The sequence below is a fragment of the Acanthaster planci genome, linkage group LG08 (genome assembly GCF_054643075.1).
Source record: "Acanthaster planci isolate LZ-2023a linkage group LG08, COTS_SCS, whole genome shotgun sequence".
Taxonomy (NCBI): Eukaryota; Metazoa; Echinodermata; class Asteroidea; order Valvatida; family Acanthasteridae; genus Acanthaster; species Acanthaster planci.
This window is the reverse complement of record NC_141784.1, coordinates 12,916,509-12,941,007: the sequence shown is the minus strand read 5'-3', so window position 1 is coordinate 12,941,007 and position 24,499 is coordinate 12,916,509. Positions and strand designations below refer to the sequence as shown.

Genomic DNA, 24,499 nt, shown 5'->3' with positions numbered 1-24,499 from the left:
AAAGTTGAGTGAGCCTTGCCAGCCCGCTAAAAACTAAAGAATGGCAGGAATACCAGTTTGAAATGAATCCAAAAGGCAGATGGGCTCACTAGTTGTAAGTTCTAAAGAAGATGGTCAGTTTTGCTCCAAATTAGGCCCCAAAGGTGTGCAGCCTGCAAATGCTGATTGGAATCTCAAATGCTGCGGAGTTTGGTGAGTTTTCACGGTACTCATGCTGCAACTGGTGCATCTTCTAAGTAACTCTGATGTAGCAATAGAGGTGAAGGGGCAAAGCACCTGTCTCTGTGAACACAGAGTGAGTGACATTCCACAGGTGTTATTTGGAGCAACCAAACCTGCAAAACAGAACAAGGTGTTGGAAAGAGCCCACTTTCCCAAATGCCAATGCCAAGATGCTGCTACAAATCAACAACACCTTGGTAACAAACATCTCAAATTCAGAGCTGAGACTCAGCAGACTACCTAAGCATAAGCGGAAGAAAGTGCTTTTCAAGAATGTTTCAAGAATTTGGTTCATCAGACAACACATAAATTGGTTGCACGCATGTTGATTTAAACTCAGCTAATTGTAAAGCAACACAAAATTTTGTAACGAATCTCAGCGGGCAGCATCACTTTGTTTTCCTTCGTTAAGTATTTCTCTTCAAGACTTTGGCTTATCTGACCACACAAGGAGAGACACTGGCACTGGGCATGTAAAATTAAGAAAGGTTGGCTGTAGTGTGAAGCAAATAGACATTTTGAAACACACACTCAAGCAGGCAGCTCTAATGTTACAACCATGCACACACTCCTCAGCAGAATTCACCACAAAAAAAAGCAACAGAAACAGCTCAAGATGACACTCCACAACAAGTAAGGATGTCGCACTGTAAATATCTTTTTTCCTTTTTTCCCCCAGAAAAGCAATAAATGGGCTGCCATTTTCACATGTCATTGCTAATCTATTTACATTTTGGAAGGCATATCAATCAGTCTCTAACCAAATGAAGCCATGAGCATGTGATGTACGTGTAAATGGAGGGAAAACAAACCCACATCAACAGAATAAATGCCACAAATGGATCAACGGTGGTTCATTCTTCAAGTGAATGTGAACAAAACATGAAACACGCATAACAAAACCTATGCGCCAAACTGGTCATGTTTTAGGTGAATAGGCTATAAGGTTGTGGAAAAGGGAACAGCAGAACCCATAGACCTCCCCTTTTGTCCCCAAAAGCACTTTCACTGCCAATTCATGACTTGATTCAGAGCATACCTTCTGGTGAATGGATTGTATCCGCTGGATTGAATCATGATTTTCATTGTGTGCATGGGCTTTGATTGGGAAAAGTTCAGGTCAGCCTCCTTGAATGGGTAATATGAAGAACCTTTATACAGCATGACTGAAAAGTGCAAACCAGATCGTCTGTCAAAAAGCACGCCCGTTCATAAATGGTATGTGAAGCAAGCTACTGGTTTTGCTTGTTTTTATGCGTGAAGTGTGTACTTTTTGCTGTTGTTTGTGCTTGAGAGAATGCATTTGAGTGCAGGTGCTGGGCTTTTGAGAGTGGACCTTGAGTCCTTGACTGGTGAAAATATTTTAAGTTCACCACTAGAAGGAGTGGTTATGGACACAGTCTTCTCCCTAACTGCTCTCAAACCTCCTTTTCCAGTTTGGTCACTCTTGACAGTTGAACTCAACACATACATGTAATTCCGACAACTTTGCATTTTGTGCAAAATGAGTAGATCGTTTGCATGGGTATTCATGGGTATATCAATGGAACATTCAGGAAATCACAAACTGGTTGAGAGTGAACTCCCAAGAGATTGGGGTGTGTTTTGCATTCACTTGAAGCAAGAACCGGCCTTATGGAGGGCAGAAAAAATACTTAGAGTCCGTCAGGGGGTTATGGACTTAACAGGGGTTAACCACGGTAGTACCAGAGAAGCGTATGACCAACCTGAGGAAGCTGTGACAGGATAAAGGGAGAGAGAACGAGAAAGTTTCAAAGCTTGCACGGACAACAAACAGCAGACACATCATTAAAGTTCAAGAGACGCCAAATTCTTTTTCTACTGAAGTTATCATTCATTTGTCAGGTGACAAAATCAAACTCTGTGGTAGTTTTGGTGATTTTTCCTTCCAAACTCCTGTAAGTTTGAAGTTATTTTTCTGTATATTTGCAATAAGGAAGACGGATCAGACGAGATGAATTACGGTATTTAGATACACAGATATTCCTATCTATTTACAATCTTCTGATCTATTGTTGTGTTGAGGTGCTGAGAGACTGGAAGCAAAAGATTAAGTCTGCGAACTGTTTCTGCCTCATTTGCAGCAATTTGGGAAATGCTTCATGTTACCAGGATAGCAACATATCTGTGTTTACCTCAAGGTTCTCAGGAAAATTACAAGTAGTCTAGACTTTATTGATAAAACTTTGGCTATGTCCAAAATCATTGTAAAAGGAAAACAGATCCTGAATTTAGATTATTCCCAGTTCCATGCGGGAAAAAAAACAAGGAAAGCATTTTCAAGCTGTTTCACTCTGCCATGTAGGAAAAAAAAAATGCTCCCAAATCACAAAGACCACGGAGGAAGTCTTTACCAAAACCATGCATTTGAGTCTGGAATTCTACATCTCCAGCAAATTTCTCACCAAAGATTGAACGTGTTCCAAAACAGACAAAAAAGAACAAAGACAAACAAAAGAGACAACTCACATTTGCACAATAAACCCCGTACTTCATCTGCACAAGGCAATCGGTTTGTCTAGGGCCAATGTCACAAAGCTTCAAGGCAACAAAAACATGACAAGCACAGACAAATGTCTGCTTAGCGGACGCAGATCACACTCCTAATGCCACGTGATTGTACACACGCTTTTAACTGGTTCCCTGCTATTTTCTGCTTAGCATTAACGTAGGGCCAAGATCAATGCAGACAAGTTGATTTGTTTTATCAGCATGCATGCAAACACAGACCCCCATCTACAAACAGGGAGAGAGCGTACTATGGTTTCTGCGCAGCTACATTGTATACATGTGTAACTGCATGCTAAATCTAGACTACATACTAAATCTGTTGGCCTACTGAACTTAAGTTTGAATCGCTTTCTGTGCGAAAATTCAGTATGCCTATTATTACTTCTTCTGACTACTATTTGCATGTGTTCTCCTAACAAATCTTTATAGTCTCTCAGACTAAATGGGCCCATAACTTACTTAACATGTCACCAAGGTACTTTTGTCAATTCTTTAGCTTATATTGTAACCACTTTCTAAGTCCATGTTGGTAACGTGGCCGATTCGTCTGCTGTTTGCAAAAACACAACTTCCTGAATTACACATAGCTCAACTTTAGGATGAGAAACAGGTACCGTCTTCCCAAGGAAATATTTTAGCTCTATTTTTTTTCAGTAACCTGTTTAATTTGGTGCTTGGTCTTTCCGTGAAGCTGGGCAAAATGCTTGACATTTGGACAAATTAATATGATTAAGTCTGAGGAGTCATTGTGTGACAAAGTTTATCACCGGTAAAGTTGACGGGGGAGGGGTGTTTTTATTTGTTTTGGAGCATTTACAAGTATTCAAATAATATACAACATTGTTATATTATTTATTCAGCGTACAGACAGAACAGGAGCACCACACAGTGTTTATCTGTGTTTGGTTAAATATTCAAGTTTAGAAAAACAAAAAATAGCGGATCATTCCGAATATGTAACAAGGGACTGTCGAGTTCATGAATACGTCACATGCCTCAATGTCACAAACATTTCCTACTTCACCAAAAGACCCACACTTTATATTACAATGAGTTGAAAAAGGGTCGGCGTTGATTGAGCTATATACATTGTACAAGGATCAAGAGCCAGATATAAGGGGTTTTGTTGGGGGTGTTCTGATTAATTCCTTTTGGGGGATTCTATTATTTTCTTTTGGGGTCAGTTAATTTGATCATTTTCATTAGAATGATTTTATCATTTTTTGGGGGGGGAATTTTAGTTGTTACTCTTAATGTTTTGTTTTGTTTTTGGCTAGTCTTTATTTTAATGTAATGTGCAGAATGGTCATTCAGCACGGTCCAAAGTTCAAAGTCACCGACAGCACTCACACCACACATACCTTCTTCACTGCTTGAGTGCCGTGGGTGGCCATGGGGCTGGTACTTGAGCTGAACCTTGCGATTGATGCCTGAGAAGTGACCATACATCTCCAGGACAGACTTCAGCTGCTCCAGCTTGGATTCTCTCTCCTCAATCTCAAGTCTGAAAAGAAGAACCCTCTGACCTTTAAGGACTATGTATAATAGACATTCCCTAACACCAACATCCCCCCCAGAGCATTTTGCCCCTCCCCCCAAAAAAAGCGAAATGAGGAAAAACATGCAAGAGTTGTCAAACTTCTCAAAAGTGTGAAAGCCAATTCATGCACAAAACAGCAAAACACAGAGTCACTCCTCCCAACATTGACATCAGAAGAAATTGAAGTTGGTAATGCCCCTGGGGTTGAAGCACTCAACAGCAAACAGGTGACCATTAACCACTACCTGCCGGGGACTCCAAAATCGGAGCCGTATGGTTTATATGGGTGGCCGGGGTCTCTGAACTCGGACAAAGGAAACAGGGCCCTGTAACAAAAGACCGTACTCCGAACAAAAGACCAGGCTGCTGGGCATTACCGACATTTTTTCACTCTCAAAAGTGGAGATAATCCAGCCTTGTTTTGAAACAGTATAGCACGTTTGGGGCATTTAGAGAGAGCAGATTACCACTGGGGACAAAAGCACTCCACCACCGCAGCAATGAGCCACACAGCACTGCTGCATGCTAATCTGGCCCCTTTTGAAAAGAGGTCAGCAGCGCACTGAGCCAGGTTCGTGAACAAAAGAAAGTTATATAACACCACACAATATGGGCTCTTTTTACAAGGCTTCAGGCCTGACTGAAATACTCAGACGTCAATAGATTTTGTCTGTCAGGCTAGAGTGGACACCAGACAGTCCTTCACGTGTTTGTATAGTGTCCGGTAAATGAAGACAGGAATTTTTAAAGAATTGTGAAAACAGAAAAAAATGATAAATATCCCGGCCCAGCATCACCAACATTGATAACTGCCCCGGCAGGAAGTGGTTAAGGCCCTTGTCCCATTTTCATCACTAGAGGGCAGCACACACCTGTTCCTGTGTTTCTGTCTCTTCAGCTCCTCCAGCAAGTAGCGGGCCACGTCCAGCACCTCCTGCAGCTGCTTGGGCCTCTTCAGCTTGATCTTGCCCTGCTCAAAGCCGCCGTACTTCTCAAACAGCTTGAAGAATCTGCCACAATTGATATGACTGACAATCAGTTGACTGTTCAATGCAGAGACTGTTTGGACTCCAACGCTTTACCTTATAGCCTATCTCTGGACAATTGCATTCAGATTAAAATTAACGCCCTTGGTATTTTTGAATCTCAGAATCTTCCTCTATCCTCCCAAATGCTACAGCCTGCAGCAAAACCAAAAGGCTATTCTTCATTCTAACATTCAAGGGGCTTCAAGCCCCTACCTATTGGTAGCTGGGCTTTATTTTCCCCAATCATACAAAATAAGTCAAAATTTACAAAGGGATTTTGTAGGATATGGGAATGTTGGGGTTAACTGAACACAATCCCTCTCTCATAACTGTTCTCTTCAAACTGGATTGTACTCAACACTTCAAAGACACCTGGCTGGCATGTTAAACCATATTTTGGGGCATGGAATGACAGTATCAGGTTGTATATCCCAAAGAGATCTGAGATGGGTTCAGGAATGCTCAGATATTGTGAGCCCAATGAGCAGGTACGACAATAACATTGGATCTCTGAATGACCTTATAAATGCCAAGATACTATTATTCATGTGTATCTTTGACACAGCCGATGACTCTCATCGGGAAGCAATACACACACTCACTTTGGGTGTTTGACCTCCATCTTCATCTTCTGCTTTGGGGTTCGGTCGCCATGGCGAATCACTGCTATAACACAACGCAACTCCATCCTGTTTGGTAACAAAGATATCTTAAAGCATATGGTCAGAAAATAACATGCACATACATGTGTGTATGTTTTCGTAGCCAAGATCTGTTTTGCCAGTTTTAAGTTGATGAACCTCAGTGTTGTTCTGTCACTAATCCCTCTAACAAGGGGTTTGAACCCAAAATATCAGAGCCAAATATAAAGCCTGACCTGTTCCAGAAGTAAAAACTTTGTTCAGGGTCGAAACAGTTGAATAACTGAGATTAAGAGGGGTCGTGCTCTACCATAAACAAGAGATGATCCAAGTTATTGACACAAAGGCTCACTTGTGTGTGAAAGAACAAGTTGAATCCACGCTTTCAAATAATTTCTCCTTGGAAATCTAACCACCCATATGCTAACAAAAAATGCAAGCTCTTTTCAATTTCCCTTTGTATGTGTACCGTGTTGCTAGTTTCATCATGCAGTAAGGTATACAGCTAAAACACAAACTAAGTTAAAGTAAGTAAAAATGCCGTCCAATTTAACCCAGTGATCCATTCAGAGGTGTCACGGATTCATGCTCTGATGTTCTTACTCACACAGTGCCGGACGTTGTGGGGACATATGGAATCTCCTCTTCCATGGTGAACATCTGCCAGGGGATGTTGTACCTAGGAGCCAATTCCCTCATCACCATGTTACTGGACAAACACACAGAACAGTGTTCCAATAATAGTTCATTCCCAAACTTGCCCGGTGAGTCCATGTTGGTATGCAGATTGTGCACATGCATTAAACAAGTATTCTGCCAATAGGTAATTGTGAGTGCCAACGTGCACGCGCATGTCAAGTTTAAGACAGCAAGTAACATTTGCATCAGTGCAACAGCAGCAACGGTGTCTCCTTCAGTCCATTAGGAGGTAAAGTTTTACAGTTTTTTCTGAATGTTCAAGTAGTATTTCTTGCTTCCACTACAAACCCAATCCTCACAGAACTCTCTCCATTAAAAATGTCCACAGATGCTACAGGCCGCTTACCCTAATATTTTGGCGCAGTCGTCGTAGTACTTCTTGGAATTCTTGACAAAGCTGAACCCGTTGACGTCACACACGTAAGATTTCCCGTTGGCCCTCAGCAGATCAAAGCCACACACAGATTGCTGCGACAAGAAAGACAGCCAAATATTTACACAGGCTAAAGGACTCTACAGTACTCCAAGGTATAACTGTGTAAATAAAGTATGTGGAATTCTGCAGTGTTCATTGGACATCTACATTACACCCTTTTTCTCCAGTAAATCAACATAAACAGTGACAGTCTCTGCAGAAGCTGTTTATATGAATTTTATTAAATTACATGCTTCAAGTCTAGATATTTACAATACTTATTCTTTAACATTCATTGTCTTTAAATTTTGTATTTTCGTGAAGAACCTTGAGCGTCAACATCTGATGGATTTGGCACTATACAAGGCTCAATTATTATTCTTGCTATTATTGAAGTTTTTCAGTGTAGTGACTTTCTCTTTAATATACCAGGTTTAAGTGGTTCATTCTAAAACAATCAATATTTTGAATGTTCCACTGAAAACTATTCAAGGCAACTACATGTATCTCATAGCCTCTGAGCCCTTTCAGAAGTTTTCACAATTAGATTTTTTATACTTAAAGAAACTTTAATCCAACATACAGACACGCTCTCTTCGAAAATGGAAGATTACAAGGACGCACTTCAGCCATTCTTCCTCAAGATGCACGTGTGAATTAGGGAATTTTAATGAGAAAATGCAAGAGATGACCAGCGCCCATCCAATGTGTTGTATCCCAATGTGAATCCAAACTCTGTGGTCATTCTTGCTGGCAACCATCCTAAATCCTCAAAATAATCCCTGGCTCTGCGCAGAAACCAATGGTGCTTCTTCCACTTCAATGGGCATCAAGCTCAACGTAAAGTAACAGTGGCTGGGTTCAGCCTTTCTTAATCCTTAAAACTCCTTCAGAACCTCCAGAGGTATTTTGGAGGATCCTGGTAAGTTATGTCGCACACATGCATGACTTACCTTGAATGCCAAGCAGACCTTTCGGGCAATCAGCTTCTCATGGTTGCTCAGGATGACTGGGTACCGGACTTCTTTGCCCTCACTGTCCCTCTCCACCTTGCCATCCAAGGCCGGTGACTTCCTCGCTTCAGCATGGGCATAGTCTGGCCCCACAGTGTAAACCTGGGTACAAGGAATACACAAAACAAATCGTACACTGTAAAACTTGTTCACAGACTCAAAGCAAGCAATGCAGAAGGCATTATCGAGGTCACGCACGAGATCTACCAAGACACATCATCATATGCTCATCGGTTTATATGCCTATAACCTAATGGCATCACGCTTTGTTTACCAGTACATGTGTGCTCTCCTATGATAGTGAGGTGGGATGCAATCCATCATGTCCCCATAAGAAAGTGAACGAAGCGTGAAATCACTGTGTTTTAGGTCTGTTTTCGACTAAATGTACACAAAATCATGGCATCTGTGAAAGAACAAACAGGGGGAAACAACAGAAACGATGCTGCTTTACTATTTCAAACACCAGCATTTCACCCTTTTTTAACATTTGAAGCCATAGCTACTGGTATGCTGCGAGTATTGCGGACTACGGACTGATTTTACATTCCTGCTTGAGTGACATGAGGTTACTTATCCAGGAAAACAATGACAAGCAAGAATGCTTTTCATGCGGCATACTTCTCAACTGTCTATGCTCAACAAGCAAAGTGATATGAAATCATGAATTTACAGGTACCGCAAATCACACACTAGGAGGAAAGAAGAGCATTATCCTGAACAAGCAATTTTACAACACTGGAACGATGCTGGAATGAAATGCCCTGAAGTATTACCTTGACATCTGTGCCATCTGTAGGCATGAATTCCTCATAAATGTATGAGCCTTTTTGACGCAGCGTGTTGACAGAGGAGTAAACACTACTTCGGCTTCCAATCTTTCAAGACAAAATCGGTAAACTGATAGCAGGAAATCAAAGTAACATATAATAGATACATGTAGTTAGGGAATTAGAAATCCATTGAAAACTTCCAACTTCTCTCATGTGTTCAATTGAACCTAAAAAACCTTGATCAGAGACAAATCCCAGGAAATTTAGTCAAGCCAGTAGTCTCAACACTCAAGCAAATATTTCCTGAGTGATCAAGTTCAGCAGGTCTAATGTATTCACCGAGAAATCACTCAACTGGATTTTCTCAACTGAGCGTGCACTTTGTTCCAAACAAACGACACGAGATACCACTGTCCAAAATGTTGGCTCTTGTGTCCCTCAGCAGGATGCTTCACCTAAATTCAAGGAGTGAGGGTCTAGACTTTGAAGGTAGAAATTCAGCTGACCTTTCTGAACAGCCTCTGGCTGCCTCCCCCAGCCGATGAGGGATAGTAGATGTAGATATTGTGGTCCTCCGCCGAGACAGGCTTCTCCACAAATGGTTTGTGGAACAGTTGCCCGCAGATTTCAATCTGGTCGTCCATTTCTTTCATCATATTATCTACAAGCACAATCAAGTACAACTGGGTTCTGGACACAAATTGCTGATGGGTGTCCTTCAAATTATGGGACAATTCCGTACAGTAACTAAGCACACAAATTTACTGTGTACGGAAAGTCCAGCTCAGGAAAACAGGATAATCCAACAGAGTACATGCGCACTATTTGTAACTGTCCCTATGCTGATTTTGCATGGCACATAACTCTGGATATTAAAACAACGTCTACCTCTACAGTAGGTATGGTGCCTCCAAGAAAGCACAGAGAGTCTACGGGTTTTATAGCGGACAGCGAGATAAATGAATTCTTGGAGTAGCCGAGCACTCGGCAATCGCCGAGTGTTGTCTGGTTCTTGCCTGGGCATATTTTTTTAACTGAGTAGTTTCTTTAATGTTGGCTGCAAAATTTCATAAATACAGTACCCAAGAGCCCCTGAATAAATTCCTATACATGCATTTGAATTTTCTATACCATCTTGATTATAAGCACATTTAATTAGACAAGTCAAACTACATACATTGGGCTGGAGACCCATTACATCAGGTATACATTCATTTATTGCAGTTATGTACAGTTTTGAACAACAGTGAAACTCCACAGATATTATTCAATTTATATTTTCCGACAACCTTACCAAGACTGTCGCTATCCCTGTCAAAGAAGACAAAGCGAGGTACAGCGATTCCTTGCTCATACAATATCTTGTAGACTTTCCTCCTGTAGCATACAATGAAACAGAAACAATTCATTAAATGTCACCACTGGGAATATTTACTCACCAAACTCTTTGGTAGACATGTTAGAACCTCTCAGCATAATCTACTCCGAACCAAATATAATGATCCTCAACACATTAAATTAAGTTCTCCTACGCGTTCTCTAAAAACAATGCCAGGTAATTGATGTCTAACTGTCTGTGCAGCTATTAACAACATCTTGAAACCAAGACTGGGACCTTCACTACCAGAAATCACAGCGAGTTTTCCTGAACTTTATTCCACTGAGGCACCTTCCACAGCTACACATGGAGGTTCTTGACCAGTACAGGTCAAAGGGACTTTTTTCGATCACTTTCCCACAGCAATCCTACAGGTGTCACTTTAAGAAAAAAAAAAAAAACGACCTTCCTGACCTATTCATCAGGTTACAACAATCTTAACAGCAGAAATCACATAGACTTTTTCAGACATATTTTCCTTGCTGTCCTGTTTTAACAGCAAGGAATCCCTCCTCTTTTAAATGCCTGTCCAGCAGGTTGTACTAAGCATGTAATTCACAGACAGCTACTCCCAGAGTTCCGTACAGCAATCTTAATAGAAATCACACATTTTCCTGAAATGGCAATCCCACGGCAATCCTATTTGACACCTGGGAAGCCCTACTCTTGTCTCACCAGCAGTTTGTACTGTGCATCAGACCGACAGCGAGCACAGTAATGTACGGTACCTGTAATTAACAAGCTTGAGAGTGGCAACCACAGGGAATTTTTGAAGTACATGTACATTCCCAAAGAAATCCTATTTTCAAACCCGAGAATTTTTTTCCTTGTATGACCTATCCATCAGGCTGAGCTGTGTCTCCAAGTCACTGACAGCCATCAACTCCCATAACTACATACAGCAATTTTAAGAGCAGTAATCACAGGAAGTTTTCCTAAATATATTTCCATGGCAATTCTACTTTAACACTTGGGATCCCTCCTTTTTTTCTTTACCTATCCAGAAGATTATACTGTGCCTCCAGGTCGTTAATGACCAACGGCTTGCGTAGTTTGGCATAGGCGATGGCCTTCTCTAGTGGGAAGCCCTGGGAGAAGAAGGAGACCAGGCAGTCACAGATGGGCCACTCCTCCACAGGGTCGTTGAGGATAACCTCCTCCTTGAAGATGATGATTTCAATGTGCTCAAAAATCTCCAGCCGACTCAGGATCTCCCGCATGGGCTTGGAGCGGGACTTCTTGGCCATGGCGCAGATGCCCACCGTGCCCTTTATCGTGACTTCGCCCGCGTCCCAGCCGGGGATGTTCATGGCGAAGTCGGACAGACCCTCCTAGTCAACAAAGCAACCACTGATCATTTAAACGGCCCTGTGGATAGTGTACCTCATAAATCTAAGACCATATGTCAGCCACTGGTCGAATTTGCCTGGTTCCAAGGATGTGTTTTGCGCACAGGTTACCAAGAAAAACTGATCAGTGGTTGACAAATGATCACTCCTTGCAATTATCCCTAGTGGCGGATAGGTGAACCTTACCACAGACAAATCCAGACATGCAGTTATTGTGCACCAAATGGCACCTAGAAAGGGCTAAAGAACTGTGCCAGCTATCACACAAAACATATGACCTTGGATATTTTTTCGGAACAACATTTTCTTCTATTACTGCTGTACAACTCTGCATGCCCAGATTTATTCATAAAGCAGAGTTGGGGGGCTCAGAGCACACATGTTGAGGTCACATAACCAGAGTGTGGACATTCCGTAGTTTTCATGGACATGTAGTTCAGAAAAATCCAAAGAACTTTCCAACTTTTTCAAATCACTTTAAACACTTTTCTGTGAAAGCTGGGTTTTGTTGATGATTTCCTTGAATTTTCAAGTTCATTTTATGGCAGGTACCAGTAACCCTAAACTCCAAAATAACTGTACAATTTTTTAGGGGGAACACTTGTGTGGACCTGGGCAAGTCCATACATCTTCACAACCTGCCTCGTGTGGACATCTTTTGTTCTCACATCCCAAATTTCTTCACAGAAGTGCATTACTCAAGCTTGAATATGGCTTGAAATAAAGGCAACATCTCACACCTCATCAGTTACCAAAGAACAGTAACTGGAAGGTATTAAATGCTACTTGACCCCATTGGCTCAGAACATTATAATACAGATCTATGGATAGATAAACAGGTGGTTGGTTTATTGCAAGACATTAAACCTTACCCCCTTGGGTGTGTAGCAAGACTATTACAGTTAAAACACTTTTAGATGTTTTTAATGATCCAGACAGACAACTGCCTTTAATGACGTGCAACTGCCTCGAATGGGATGATGTCAATAAGGATGAAGCATTCAGGAAAATGTTTTGGAAAGAATGTTATGAACGGAAACGTGCCTGTAATTGGCAAACACCACTGCATGGCATCACTGTCAGGATACTTACCGCTGTACATTTATACCCACAAGTACCCAGCCTTTAGATATACCATTGGTGAAAATCTATCAAGCAAGGGCAATCTTTACACATTACAATGCATCGGCAGTGATGGGTTTCTAAAATGTGTCATTGGATTTGGAAAAAATACATGGTATGTAGATCGAAACCGTGTGTTATTAAACTCGAACAAAAAAGGTTTATAAAAGGGAGGGAACCTCATCAAGAACATGAATGATTTTCGTCAGCTGTTTCGGCTTGTTTGCCAATACAGCTGACAAAAACTTCCAAATTTTGAGGGGACTTTTGGCTATAGACATCAGGTGAGACAGAAACTTAGAGTTATGACATGAGTCAGTGATTGACTCCAGTCCAACTGGCTCCCTGATTGTTAGCAACTCCAGTCCCAAAGGTTAACTGACTTGACACAGGTCACTGCAAGCAGATGACCTACCTGTGTCATGCACAGAATTTACAACACTGCTACACAAAGGTCTATGTAATTTCTTTTAGGATGTTTACATAAATGACAACTACGTTTATGCACACTTATCAGAACTGGCCAGGACAGAAATTTCAAAAATACCTACATGTACATGTACAAGCAAATGCCAGAATCCAATCAAGTCCCTCTCTCCTTTGTGTTTATATACTTAAACATCTGTGAATCAAACTGATTTGAGCGTCAGACTTGACTCAACTCAAGCTCAAACCGAGGCTCAACTCGACTCAAACTGGCTCAAGTCTTTTCAATGAAAACAACTTGACTTGGGTCAGCGACTCATTATAACACTGTTGGCACTCCAATCACCCAATCAGTCCAGTAGCCCAGTGGGAAGGTCAAACCCAACGGAACCCATTTTGTGACAAAAGCCTTTGCTCCTGACTATGCACAGTATTCATCCTGCATGCAACATGCACTGTTACTGGTGCCACATGCATGATGAGCATTCATGTCCAAGTAAATGTGCATGCACTAACCATTCAAAGAGGCATTTCAAATGCTGGAAAAAGTCGCAACCCCCCCCACAAAAAACAGCAAGTAACCCCCCAAAAAAGCAAGAATGATTTCTGGTTTTTGTGGATCTGAACAACAGTAACAGAGTATTGTTTCATCATTTAGCGTCATCAGATGTTCAGATGTACCATGTATGTGCATGAAACGATGAGTTAACAAAGACATTATTAGTTATCCCAGGATGGGATAAGGAGATTATCTTTATTAAAGAAATTAAACTCAATTTTTTTGTTTTCAGACCTTATTCATAGGGAAGCCATTTTCAATTGTGTTTCCTTTTTTTATTCTATGTAATCTGTTCAATGGGATGGTACCAGACTATTTAGGGTTCCCTACCTCACCCCTCACTTTCATTTTTTTTATGTGGCTCGAGGACCTGTTTGTTTCACACGGATCTGAATCGCAATCAGTAATCCCAGGTTCGTGCTAACAATTAGGTGGGTGCAGGTGTCAATGAACCAACGAAAGATCACTGATCGTGATCCGGATCCATGTAAAACAAACAGGCCCTAAAACATTTAGATATAAATATTACACACTTTAAATTCTTCATCAGTATAAATCACATTAATTTGTAATGAAGTTTTTTGTCAGTGCATTCATTTTTTTATTCAGTTAATGTTGATTTCAGTTTAATATGGCCAACTTGTATTAGAGTAAGGCCAATTCAGGCCTTGAACAATGCAATACGCTCGTTACTCTTACAACGGTGCAGTACTGTACATGTTGACAAAGTGTGATATAGACTCTTGAACATGAATATGGCTATTCACGGCACAGTCTGTAACCAAGGATCAACTAGTTGGGATCTGAAGGATTCAAGATTGCTTCCAGATAAATACTGTGAATCAAACCAATCCTCAACATTGCAGAATACAACCTTTTGACCTTAATTTCTTTTAAATTTTAAAGAAAAAAATCATGAGACTGTTTCATAAAGTGTCCCAATCCCTTGATACCGTAGAAGCATAGAGTGTTATCAAGACATGTTTCTGCATGCTGTCACAATCATTCACTCAAGCAAAAGAAATATGTAGGTCTAAACCCTCCTGTCATTTTTTGTCTTTGTACTGTGCATATTTTTCACAACTGCTCTCAATTCAAACGCTGCACTTGTTAAATTAATAAACAATTTACCTTGTCTCACAAAGATGTGCTGTGACAAATAAACTCTAATTTTTCAGTTAAAATTTGAGGATCAGGATTTGAAACTAAAGCTTAAGGATTCGGCACTGTTTTGAGGAGGCATACATATCCACTTATTACTGATCAGATGCTCAACTGTGATCCATGCCAAGTGAGGCCAATTCTTACTAGTAGTGATCTGCATTTAGTATATCATTTTCGGACCAAACTTTTGACTTTTCAAAAAGGCAAGATACCGCAGTCTGCAGTTGACTGCGTACTGCAGTCAACTTTTGATATACAGCAAAACAGCACTGATTACTGATACCTAAGAGTCATCTAAACAGTACTGTATAATATTTCCCACTACAATGCATCCCTTGGATACACACAGGGAGCAATATTTGCAGCCATGACAGGCCATGAAGTGCACAGTGGCCAAGTTATAAGTTCAATGCATGGTCCGCCTTCACAGACTTTGTGCGCGTGTAAACAAAAAAATGGGGACTAACGAGTTTAAATGTCAGGTGCTGGTGAGTACACAGAGTGCTTAATGTGTGGATGTAATGTTCATGAAGGTGACCACAAGATGCGCATACAAGTAACAGCCAATGTACCTATGTAGGTTCACAGACAAGAAAGGGATGGATTACAAGAAAGGGACGGAAGGAAAAAGGAGGTATACATTGTACATGATACAGCCCCATATGTTAAGTTAATGTACCAATGCAACAATAGCAAAACCAAAGTAGGGCTCGCAATGTTAATGTACATGAACATGTGCTTATGTAGGCTAGGTACTAATCCAATAGATGCCATAACTGCCGTGGCACCACACTCACACGCGCATCCCTCAGCTTGACGTCGTTTGGCCAATCACGACACCCTATTGGTCAAACAGGCATGTAATGCACGCGTATGTACCACCTGTCCATGAGCATTGCGCCACCACAGTACTTAACAGCTTCTAATTCTGGTTGTCTAATGATGCTGTAAGTGAGATGGCAGAAGAAAAGCGGAGTTACATGTATGTGCCCCTTCCTGCAAAAGGATCACGATGTCCACACAAGCATGTCCACACACGTACGGTAGGACCTCAAGCAACAGCCATTAGTGTACAATAAGAAACAAGTTGCATTTGACTGCTACATACACGTCATCGTGTGCCCGGCAAAAGGTCATAAGCGCGTGCTTACGCCTTTTTGGCCGGGAAGCATGATCACAGCAGAAAAAATGTTCCCGGCAAAAGGGCGTAAGAAACACACGCTCTTTATTTAGTGAAAGCGGATAAAATTTACTGCAAAGTCAACACAGGCTGTATAAAAAAGCAGCCTTTGAACAACTTATTAAACGACTTAGGTTTTTTTTTTACTTTATGCAAAGAAATCTATATATTTCATTAAAATAAAACAGTTGCATACATGCGTCCTTTTGCCGGGACAAAATTTTCTTTGCAGTGATCATGTTTCCCGGCAAAGAGGCGTAAGCGCTTACGTCCTTCTTCCCGGCACACAACGGCGTGTATTTCCGTGCAACTTTTGAGGGGAGGGGGAGCTGCTCTGTATTAGTAAAAATAAGCTATTGTCAAAAATATGCAAAATGCACATGAGTTCGCGATGATGTGCTCAAGCTCCCTCAATGCAAGATGAGTCTTCTTTTTGGGCGTCATGTGATGTTAAAAGCCCAATGATCCATGGCGACCAAGAAACAGGTTCACATGCTCACAGACTCTCCTACTTGGCTGTCGGAGGGTTTGCGGTCCCACCGCCCCGAGCCGAGATCAGTGCTAGACCCCGATATGGACCAGCGCTTCCTGTCCAAGCCCATGCGGCATTTGAGTGTTTCCCCTAGGTTGCTGGGGAGCTGGCAGGAGAATGAGCGTTGCCTGTCTTGTTGGTGCCTGAACAGATTCATCCTCTTATTCGTGGCTATTGGAAGTCAGATTTACAAATCCGAGTCGATAACACTGTGCTTTCCTGCGAATTCAATCAAAATCTTTTTCTTTTTCTCTTGTGAAATGAGAATTCTACTTGGGTTTGAGGGGGTGGGGGAGAAGACTACGGGCAGGAAATGGCTAAGAGAACATGAGGATCACTCCCCACTGATCCTCCTTGCAGGAGTAGCACCTTTTCATTCCACACTTTCAGAGATTCTCAGAAGAAACCGTGGACGTCAAAATGTTGGTTCACTGACACAGTTAAAGTACATGTACCGTACATAGAATTCATGTGAAAAAAAACCAAACAATCCCCCCAATAAAAAGTTCTAACCTCAGCAAATACACTGCTAGAGCTTGCAACAGTTTGCATTGAAATATGATGGACATTTGTCGAATGTCAGAAAGTAAGAAAGCACAGTTGAAAGTGCAGGTAGATTTTACAGCTAGTAGCATGCCAGCATGAGTAAACAAAACCCAAAACAATTCTACTTGCTAGCCTGTTCATTGAGGCCCTTTAATGTCCTTCTTCACCCACTTTGCCTGACAGAAACAGGAACTTAACATGGAACGGGACAGTTATTCAGTTGCTGATCTCATGGATTTCATTTTGTGATTCATCTGGAAAGTTAAATTAACCCCTTGACGGCGGGAATTTCTTGCCGACTCCAAGAATTCCAGCCTTGCTTGGCCATGAAGGCCACCTGCCAAACTGCAAATTCTCGGTTTGTGGCCGTGCGTGCTCTGCACGCTTTGAATTACACGGTGAAAAGGCTGATTGTTCGGTGGCATGCAGCTCTACTCACCCTTCCACATTCCCGTTGCCTCTTTTCAAAGTGGGGACTATTGTAAAGCTGGTGATTATGATGCAAATTCGGTCTTTTCATTTCTGGGCTACGCACAAAGACCAATTACCATATGCACAAGAGCCAGGGTGTGCCTTCTTTCACTGTGTTCACTTGAGCGTGGGCCCAGAATAATAGCTGAAAAGCGGGCTGAGGATCTCAATTTTTACAGCGTGTCTTAACGCGTCCCGGCGCGAAGGGGTTAAAGACCCAATCACCCCAGCCACCAAAATAAAAACAACATCAAGAGGGAACATGGGTTAATGAGAACATATTTTCCAGGCAACTTGGGCCTTGGTAAACACTGCCATTGCGAATTACACATACATTGTACATTACACAGAGCATTGACTGATGCAACCTTAAAACGAGAATCCTCAGCGTAATTATGCAAACGTTCTGCATTTTTGCAAAGCCAGCAAGGACTACAAGTACATGTAACCTAGCATACTGTACACGATGCGAGTTTGGATACAAATTGATATTATGTCACTGCAACAGACTATGTTAACATACATTAGTCCAGTATATGATATGTACAGTATGAGAAAACAAAAAAGCACATTAACCCACATGTTGTGGAAGTACATGTAATCGGGTGCGAAGAGCAGACTGAAGTGGGCATATTTTTATTGGTGCACTTGATATCTTAGGTCGAGTTCGGGTGGCCTGTTCTTGACACGGGTTTCTTGTTCTCGGGCTCGAACGGCGGGAACACGACTCAAGAACACTGTTCTTGGAACAGGATCACACACCACCTTCTCGTCAGGGTACAACAGGAACACACGGAAAAACTCGTGAGATTTTGATTTTCGAACAGCTGCAAAAAGGTAGAGAGATGGCTTCCAGAGCCATTGGCAATGGGAAGTTTTGCAAAATTAACATTAATTTTTTTCTGTAACACAGAAATGAATGTTCCTGTTTATATAGAAAAGAATTCAGCCCATCCAAACATCAACTCTCGAATAACGTAGCCTAGGCTACATGGACACTGCTACGTTGCATATCACTAACTACCAGCGATGTTCCGGGCGTTCCAGCAGCCGACCCACGAACAACAAATTGAGCTGTTCGTGAACATACGGGAACAAACCGCCCGAACTCAGCCTTACTTAAGAGTCAGTGTCATACACAGACCATGTGTGTGAATGTTGGTTAGAGCAATAAAACAACATCTCTACATGTAACAATCTCTACTCACTGCATGACAGTGCAAATGCAATAGTTATTCTTAATCATGTATTCATTTGTATTCACATCAATTTATATTTAAATGCACTGTATCCATCAGTAAAATGTATTCATCATTAAAATGAAATCATACAAATGAATACATTCTTAATAGACAAACTGTAATGTATCCTACGGTGCATGCCTCCTAGCCCATACCTCCAGGGTTCCAGAAGATGTCTCAACTGTATTTAGAAAATGCTCTACAGCAAACAAGGGAGAAAAATGGTGGCCAAATGAGTTTCTTTTATCTGACACAAGAAATTCTCTTGAAGTTAATGCACATACATGTATGACACTCAAAAAAATGTCAACTGTGACCACTCTAACCACGAATTTGGCTTATGTTTCGCTTCCAAATGTCAAATCACTCTTCCTGCAAAGTCTCCCATTCTGGTGCCAAGATGCAAGACTTCCCCCACGTACTGTACATGTTAATGGTCCAAGCACCTTGAGGTCTACAAAACAGCTGCAAAGCCATGGAAACCTACTGTAAATCTTTGGATGTACAGTGCAAGGCCATTAAAATGAATTGCTCGATTCACATCATCATCCATCCCTGATTTTCACACCCGCCCACTTATTTTTATTTTATTCTTTTTCTCTTATTTTTGAACTGTAATTTTTCTCTCAAAAAATGTATTTGTCAGACATATATGTCAGCAAATCAACAGGCACAGTCACACTGACTTCACACACCCACAACAAAATGATCTTAGCGATGTTTTGTGTGCAAAACATAAAACTACATACCTGTAGCTACTGATGTGTGATGCATACCCATAGAGCACTACAGTGACTCTCAACTTATTCATCATAAATGCGTATACTATACCGGTGCGTCACTGTATAGTCAGAAACCATGACAGGCCAATGTGGTATTGAAATGGCAATGCTCTTGGCACCATACAGTAATACATGTATGCCGTACTGGTATACAATGTATATACATATACATGTACATCGAATGTTGCCCTCAACGCACTTTGGATGAAAAGAAGTCAAATTTGCAAAATATAAACACTTGGTGCAGTTTCCTATAAATAAAAAGCAAGTTTATGGAGAAGCCTGGTAACCAATCTAACTTTAAGAGGCGATTAAGTGAATCATATCAACATTTCAGTGTCCAGATTATTCATATTTTTTCATTAAAAGGGAAATGTTGTACAATATTGTACTTTAGGCTGCACCTTTATTGATCATGCCGAGTTATAGTCCATCCAAAAATGTGTACTTCCAATGGCACAAGGTTCCAAGGTTTTGCAACTGTTTTGCAGATCTCAAGAATAGAGTCAAGAATATGGAAAGGGGGCAGGGTATCTTGGCACTGGAATGGGGTTACATAAAATAACAAATGAGCTTCAAATGGTCAGATAAGTTTACATACAATACAATGCATTCCTTTCTTCCAGACACTAGAGTTACTGTACATGTACCATACATTACATTTAGATTTAGAGAATCATTTTTGTACAATGTAGCAAAGACTATTACATCTTATTATTTCAGTGAAGGTCAACTTACTACAAAAAAAGAACAAGTTGAAAAGGTAAGAGTTTCATGTACAGACATCACTTTCTTTTTTTCCTGAAAGTGGTATATCAGCCATCAGGAAGTGGTAACATTTCTGAAATGTCAGTTTTAGCTGGGGATAGGCCTATATTAAGGTGTTTACTTAGAAAATCGTTCACACTTTCAGACTAGTTTCATAGTCTATTCCTTCCTCCAATGAATGGGGATTGTGCACATGGTGTCAAGGGATGTTGGTATAAATGGGAACTCTTTCCATTGAAAAGACACAAATCATAGTATTTCCAGTCTTTGTTACAAATTTGAAAATTTGTTGATGACTCTAAATAAACATTGTATAGCCTAACTATCCCCAGAACTGTGGGGTCCGACATCCACCCCGCTCCCACGAACTCCAAAGAAAATGATATGTTTTCGCCATAGGGGATTTTATTCTAATTGTGTACCCATAGAAATGCTGCTTTATTTCCCCAATGAGTTCTATGTATGGTAGCTTACATATCTTTGTACTTTGTACCAAGAAAAACAGGCCTAAACCATGCCGTTTTCAAAAAAGGTGCAAATATTTCCCGATCAGTGTCCGAGAGTCATGCGGTTCACATGTGCACTTGCAAAGACGAGCCGCAACCAAATGGTTGACTACGGCTGCAATCAATACACAAGACATGGAAATTGGCTGTAGCCGCTTTCCGCTGCCTGTCCACATCCACGTGCGGCCTCAACAGAAAGTGTTCATGTGCACTGGTACCCAACGGCTGTTGCTTGTCGTTCCCGCAATTTGGGCATAAATAATGAAGCGCCCTGTGACTGGTCAGTGTGATCCCCAGCGCGCCACAACCAACTGCCATTTCAATCATTCAGTCCAGTTGTGGCTAAGAATTACACACACACGTACGGAAAGCGGCTGCAGCCAATTTACATGTCCTGTGTATCGGTTGCAGCCATAGTCAACTATTTGGGGGAAATGGCTGCTCAGCATTTCTATTTGGGTACACAATCAGAATAAAATCCCTGTTCGTGCCCAGTTAAACATCATGTAGAGCCTTTGGGGTACGTAGGAGCAGGACGGATCGGATGTTGGACTCCACAGTTCTGGGGGTAAAGCCCAACTTCATGTACATGTACAAAATCAGATAAGCTTTGAACTTTGTAGGCCCATAATGATGGCATCTTGGAACACGGAATTTAACTTTAATCTAGATTAAGCCATGGAGGAAACTAGAGGAGTTTTTCAGTTTTGTGTACCGGAATGGTACATCCTGACGTGTGGATGTACATGTAAGCAGAAATGATATCCATCGTGATCTAAGGAGTTTTTCAATTTCTCAAGAACAACTTTGATGATACACCCGTAAACAGGGACCTTCGTACAGGCCTACTACATCACAATAGTACATGTATATGAAAGGCCTTGTTTATATTATGGGTCTACATCAAGGAGGGCATGCACTGCTTTACTTGGCTTATTTTGGGATTTGTAAATTGTAGGGCCTACACCCAAAACATTCACACTGACCCGTAAAGTTAAACGGATCCCCCATACCATTCTCGATTCCGCCATAGGCCTAAATGCAGCAGCTACACTGCGCTCTCATCTGCAAAAAAAGTCTCGGTACTCCACTGGAGATAAACATCCTACAGTAGTTAGTTCCTACCCCAAAACATACATACCTTGGACACCTATATGACTTCGTAAAAAAGACGAGAGTTAAATAGCGATTTCGAGGATTCACTTGACTTCCATGTTGTGATGATGTTTGTTTCAAAAAGTACAATAATGGGCCTACATTTGTCGTACATGAGTACTACTACAGCACTAGTACTGCGTTTCGAGTACTGGATCTGAACTATACTAACGTTCGTAGTGAACAGCGCCCTCCCTTGAAAATAAATCGCTGGTTTTTATTCCAGGCGTTTTAATTTAAAGAGGAGGGGGCTTCGCCGTAATACATAAATTTCATCTCCGTCTCCGGCTTTGCCTTCTTTTCAACCCCCACTCTTTCTAGTTGTTGGCTTCATAATAAGCCATTTATTGCCACTTTAACAGTTAACCATGTGGTGTCGATCCAAACATCGAACCATTTCTATAATTTGTTTATTTATTCTTTTAATATAATACTAATTCAATGTATGGGCAAGAAGCGGGTATCCAATATGGAAGCAAATCCCGACACGGAAACCAAATCAAATATTAGATAACACCCAGGAGGTCACTTGCTTTTTCCCAAAAAAAAAATCCTCTGAGTGTTTAGGTGCGACAAAAAAGATGGACAGGGTCCTCAATCAAATTTTTAGTCGGGGTCAAAACGCCCTCTGAAAGCTTCGAATACATTATTGTGAAGTGTGCTTTGATGCCCTGCAGTGGTATCTCGATATCTTGGTGTCCTGATATATTTACGTCTTGATGTCTTGCTATCATGAATGTCTTGATTTTTAGGTGTCTTGATATTTTGGTGTCTCGGAATCAATCTAGACACCAAAATGGCAAGTTACCCAAACACCAAGATGATAAGTAATCAAACCATCATGACACCGAACAACAGAAATATCAAGACAGCAAGAAATCAAGACATCAGGACATCCAAATACCATGCTGCGGACCCACGGGGAGGTATCGTTGATTTATCCTTCAGGATTAAATTATGAAGTTCTCAGTGAAGGCTAAATTTTATAAAATGTTTGGAGGCCGAAAGATTTTAATGAAATGTTGAGTAAATCACATTTGTGTGATAATAAGAAAGTCATTCAAACCGTGAAAAGATACTGAATGTGTTTATCAAAATTTATGTTTTATAGCTTATTTTCAAACTTGTATGCACATAATCTAGCTGTATATTCATTTCTGATTTTGAGATCCTACCTTTTCTGGTAAGATGACAATTTTTTTTTCTTTCTTTTTTTTATAGTATATATATTATATCAGTGAGAGGAGACAATCAGTATCTGAGTGTCTGCATTTTGTTCCCAACACTTCTCGGAGTGCTTGGTGGCAGTTCATTTGAGGGGTGTCATCCTCTGCGATTCCGCCCCCCCCCCAAAAAAATAATTTGCTTCCTCACGGCCAGTTCCTTCTCATCGAAGACAGTCTGTTCGTCCCCCCCCCCCCCCGAAAGTCACTGCGATGGCATATAGGCCACGGAGAAGAGTCCATAGTCTCTCGAACCTCAATACTGGTGCATCACTGGAAGCCGAACCTGGGGCCTGTTGATCGTCCCTCCTCGTCAACTTATGGTTAAGACCTTTATTCTTGCTATCCAGCAGCTTGATTTCTGGGCCGCAGAGATCTGGCCCCTTTGAGCTCGAGATCATAATATGTTAAAAAGAACCAACTTAACACTTCAAATACGACAAGTGGCAGTAGGTATTTTTATATTTGTTGGTCGTTATATTTTAGCGGTGCTGTGGTGATAGCGAGCATGTCAGCTCTTCTTCGCAAACAGTCCAGGGCCAAGGGCCACGGCCTCTTCAAATAAGCCAGATGAAGTGCAATCACCGACTACAAAAAATAATAAATAAATATAAAAATTGAAAAATAACTTGAAAAGAAGAGACACATACATGTAATTACAATTATTTTAATCAAGGGGAAAGAATTTCCATCCTTTCCGAAAGTATAGATGTAACTCATAAAATAATGAGATGCTAAAACCGTATCTTACCGTGATGGTTGAGCTGTAGTCGGTTGCACCGAGGATCATCTTAATCCTCCGAAGTCCGATCTCATAGTTTGAATTACCGGCTAAACCCTGGTCGACGATTGCTAACGTATCTGGTAAATCGTGGGAACGCTGAATTCATGAAAGTCGTAAATAAGGAAAATGTTTGTATTTAGAAAAAATCAAGATCAGTCATCAGACATATTTTTCTTCCACTTTGTAATAATTATTGTTTATTCAGGCGATAGCTTTAAAATCCACCCTCTTGGAAGTGAACACAACTTACCGGTTTGCCGTCGCCGTCTGGAGCATTCTAAGTCATCTCCAAAATCCATTTGAAACTCCTTTGCACACGCTCGACGGTGGAATATGAGGCGTTTGCCAAGGATTTTGTTATTTTTTTCTTCATTTGTGCCTCTGCCAGTTGTCTCAAGTCTTTAATCTACACATGCGCCATTTGTGGAATGTACACACTTCTGTTCGAAT

The 24,499-nt window shown here is 41.1% G+C and overlaps 1 protein-coding gene across 9 annotated transcripts in view; it reads right to left on the bottom strand.

Moving 5' to 3' along the window:
• The window catches only part of LOC110977346 (inositol hexakisphosphate and diphosphoinositol-pentakisphosphate kinase 2-like), a 51,351-nt gene extending 29,141 nt beyond the window's left edge, over positions 1–22,210 (bottom strand). For 6 of the 9 annotated variants that reach the window (XM_087139766.1, XM_087139769.1, XM_087139768.1 and 3 more), the window contains exons 1-12: positions 22,029–22,210; positions 16,542–16,792; positions 11,238–11,572; positions 10,158–10,240; positions 9,370–9,524; positions 8,867–8,968; positions 8,031–8,192; positions 7,009–7,130; positions 6,571–6,672; positions 5,925–6,011; positions 5,167–5,304; positions 4,116–4,258 (exon numbers count right to left, since the gene is read on the bottom strand). In XM_087139766.1, coding sequence (XP_086995892.1) covers positions 4,116–4,258; positions 5,167–5,304; positions 5,925–6,011; positions 6,571–6,672; positions 7,009–7,130; positions 8,031–8,192; positions 8,867–8,968; positions 9,370–9,524; positions 10,158–10,240; positions 11,238–11,572; positions 16,542–16,730 — 1,618 coding nt within the window. In that variant the 5' untranslated portion in view covers positions 16,731–16,792; positions 22,029–22,210. Of the gene's footprint in view, positions 1–4,115; positions 4,259–5,166; positions 5,305–5,924; positions 6,012–6,570; positions 6,673–7,008; positions 7,131–8,030; positions 8,193–8,866; positions 8,969–9,369; positions 9,525–10,157; positions 10,241–11,237; positions 11,573–16,541; positions 16,793–18,986; positions 19,031–22,028 lie in introns of all 9 variants that reach the window. The other 3 variants (XM_087139774.1, XM_087139767.1, XM_087139773.1) reach the window with 3 other exon arrangements.
• Positions 22,211–24,499: the final 2,289 nt, after the last annotated feature.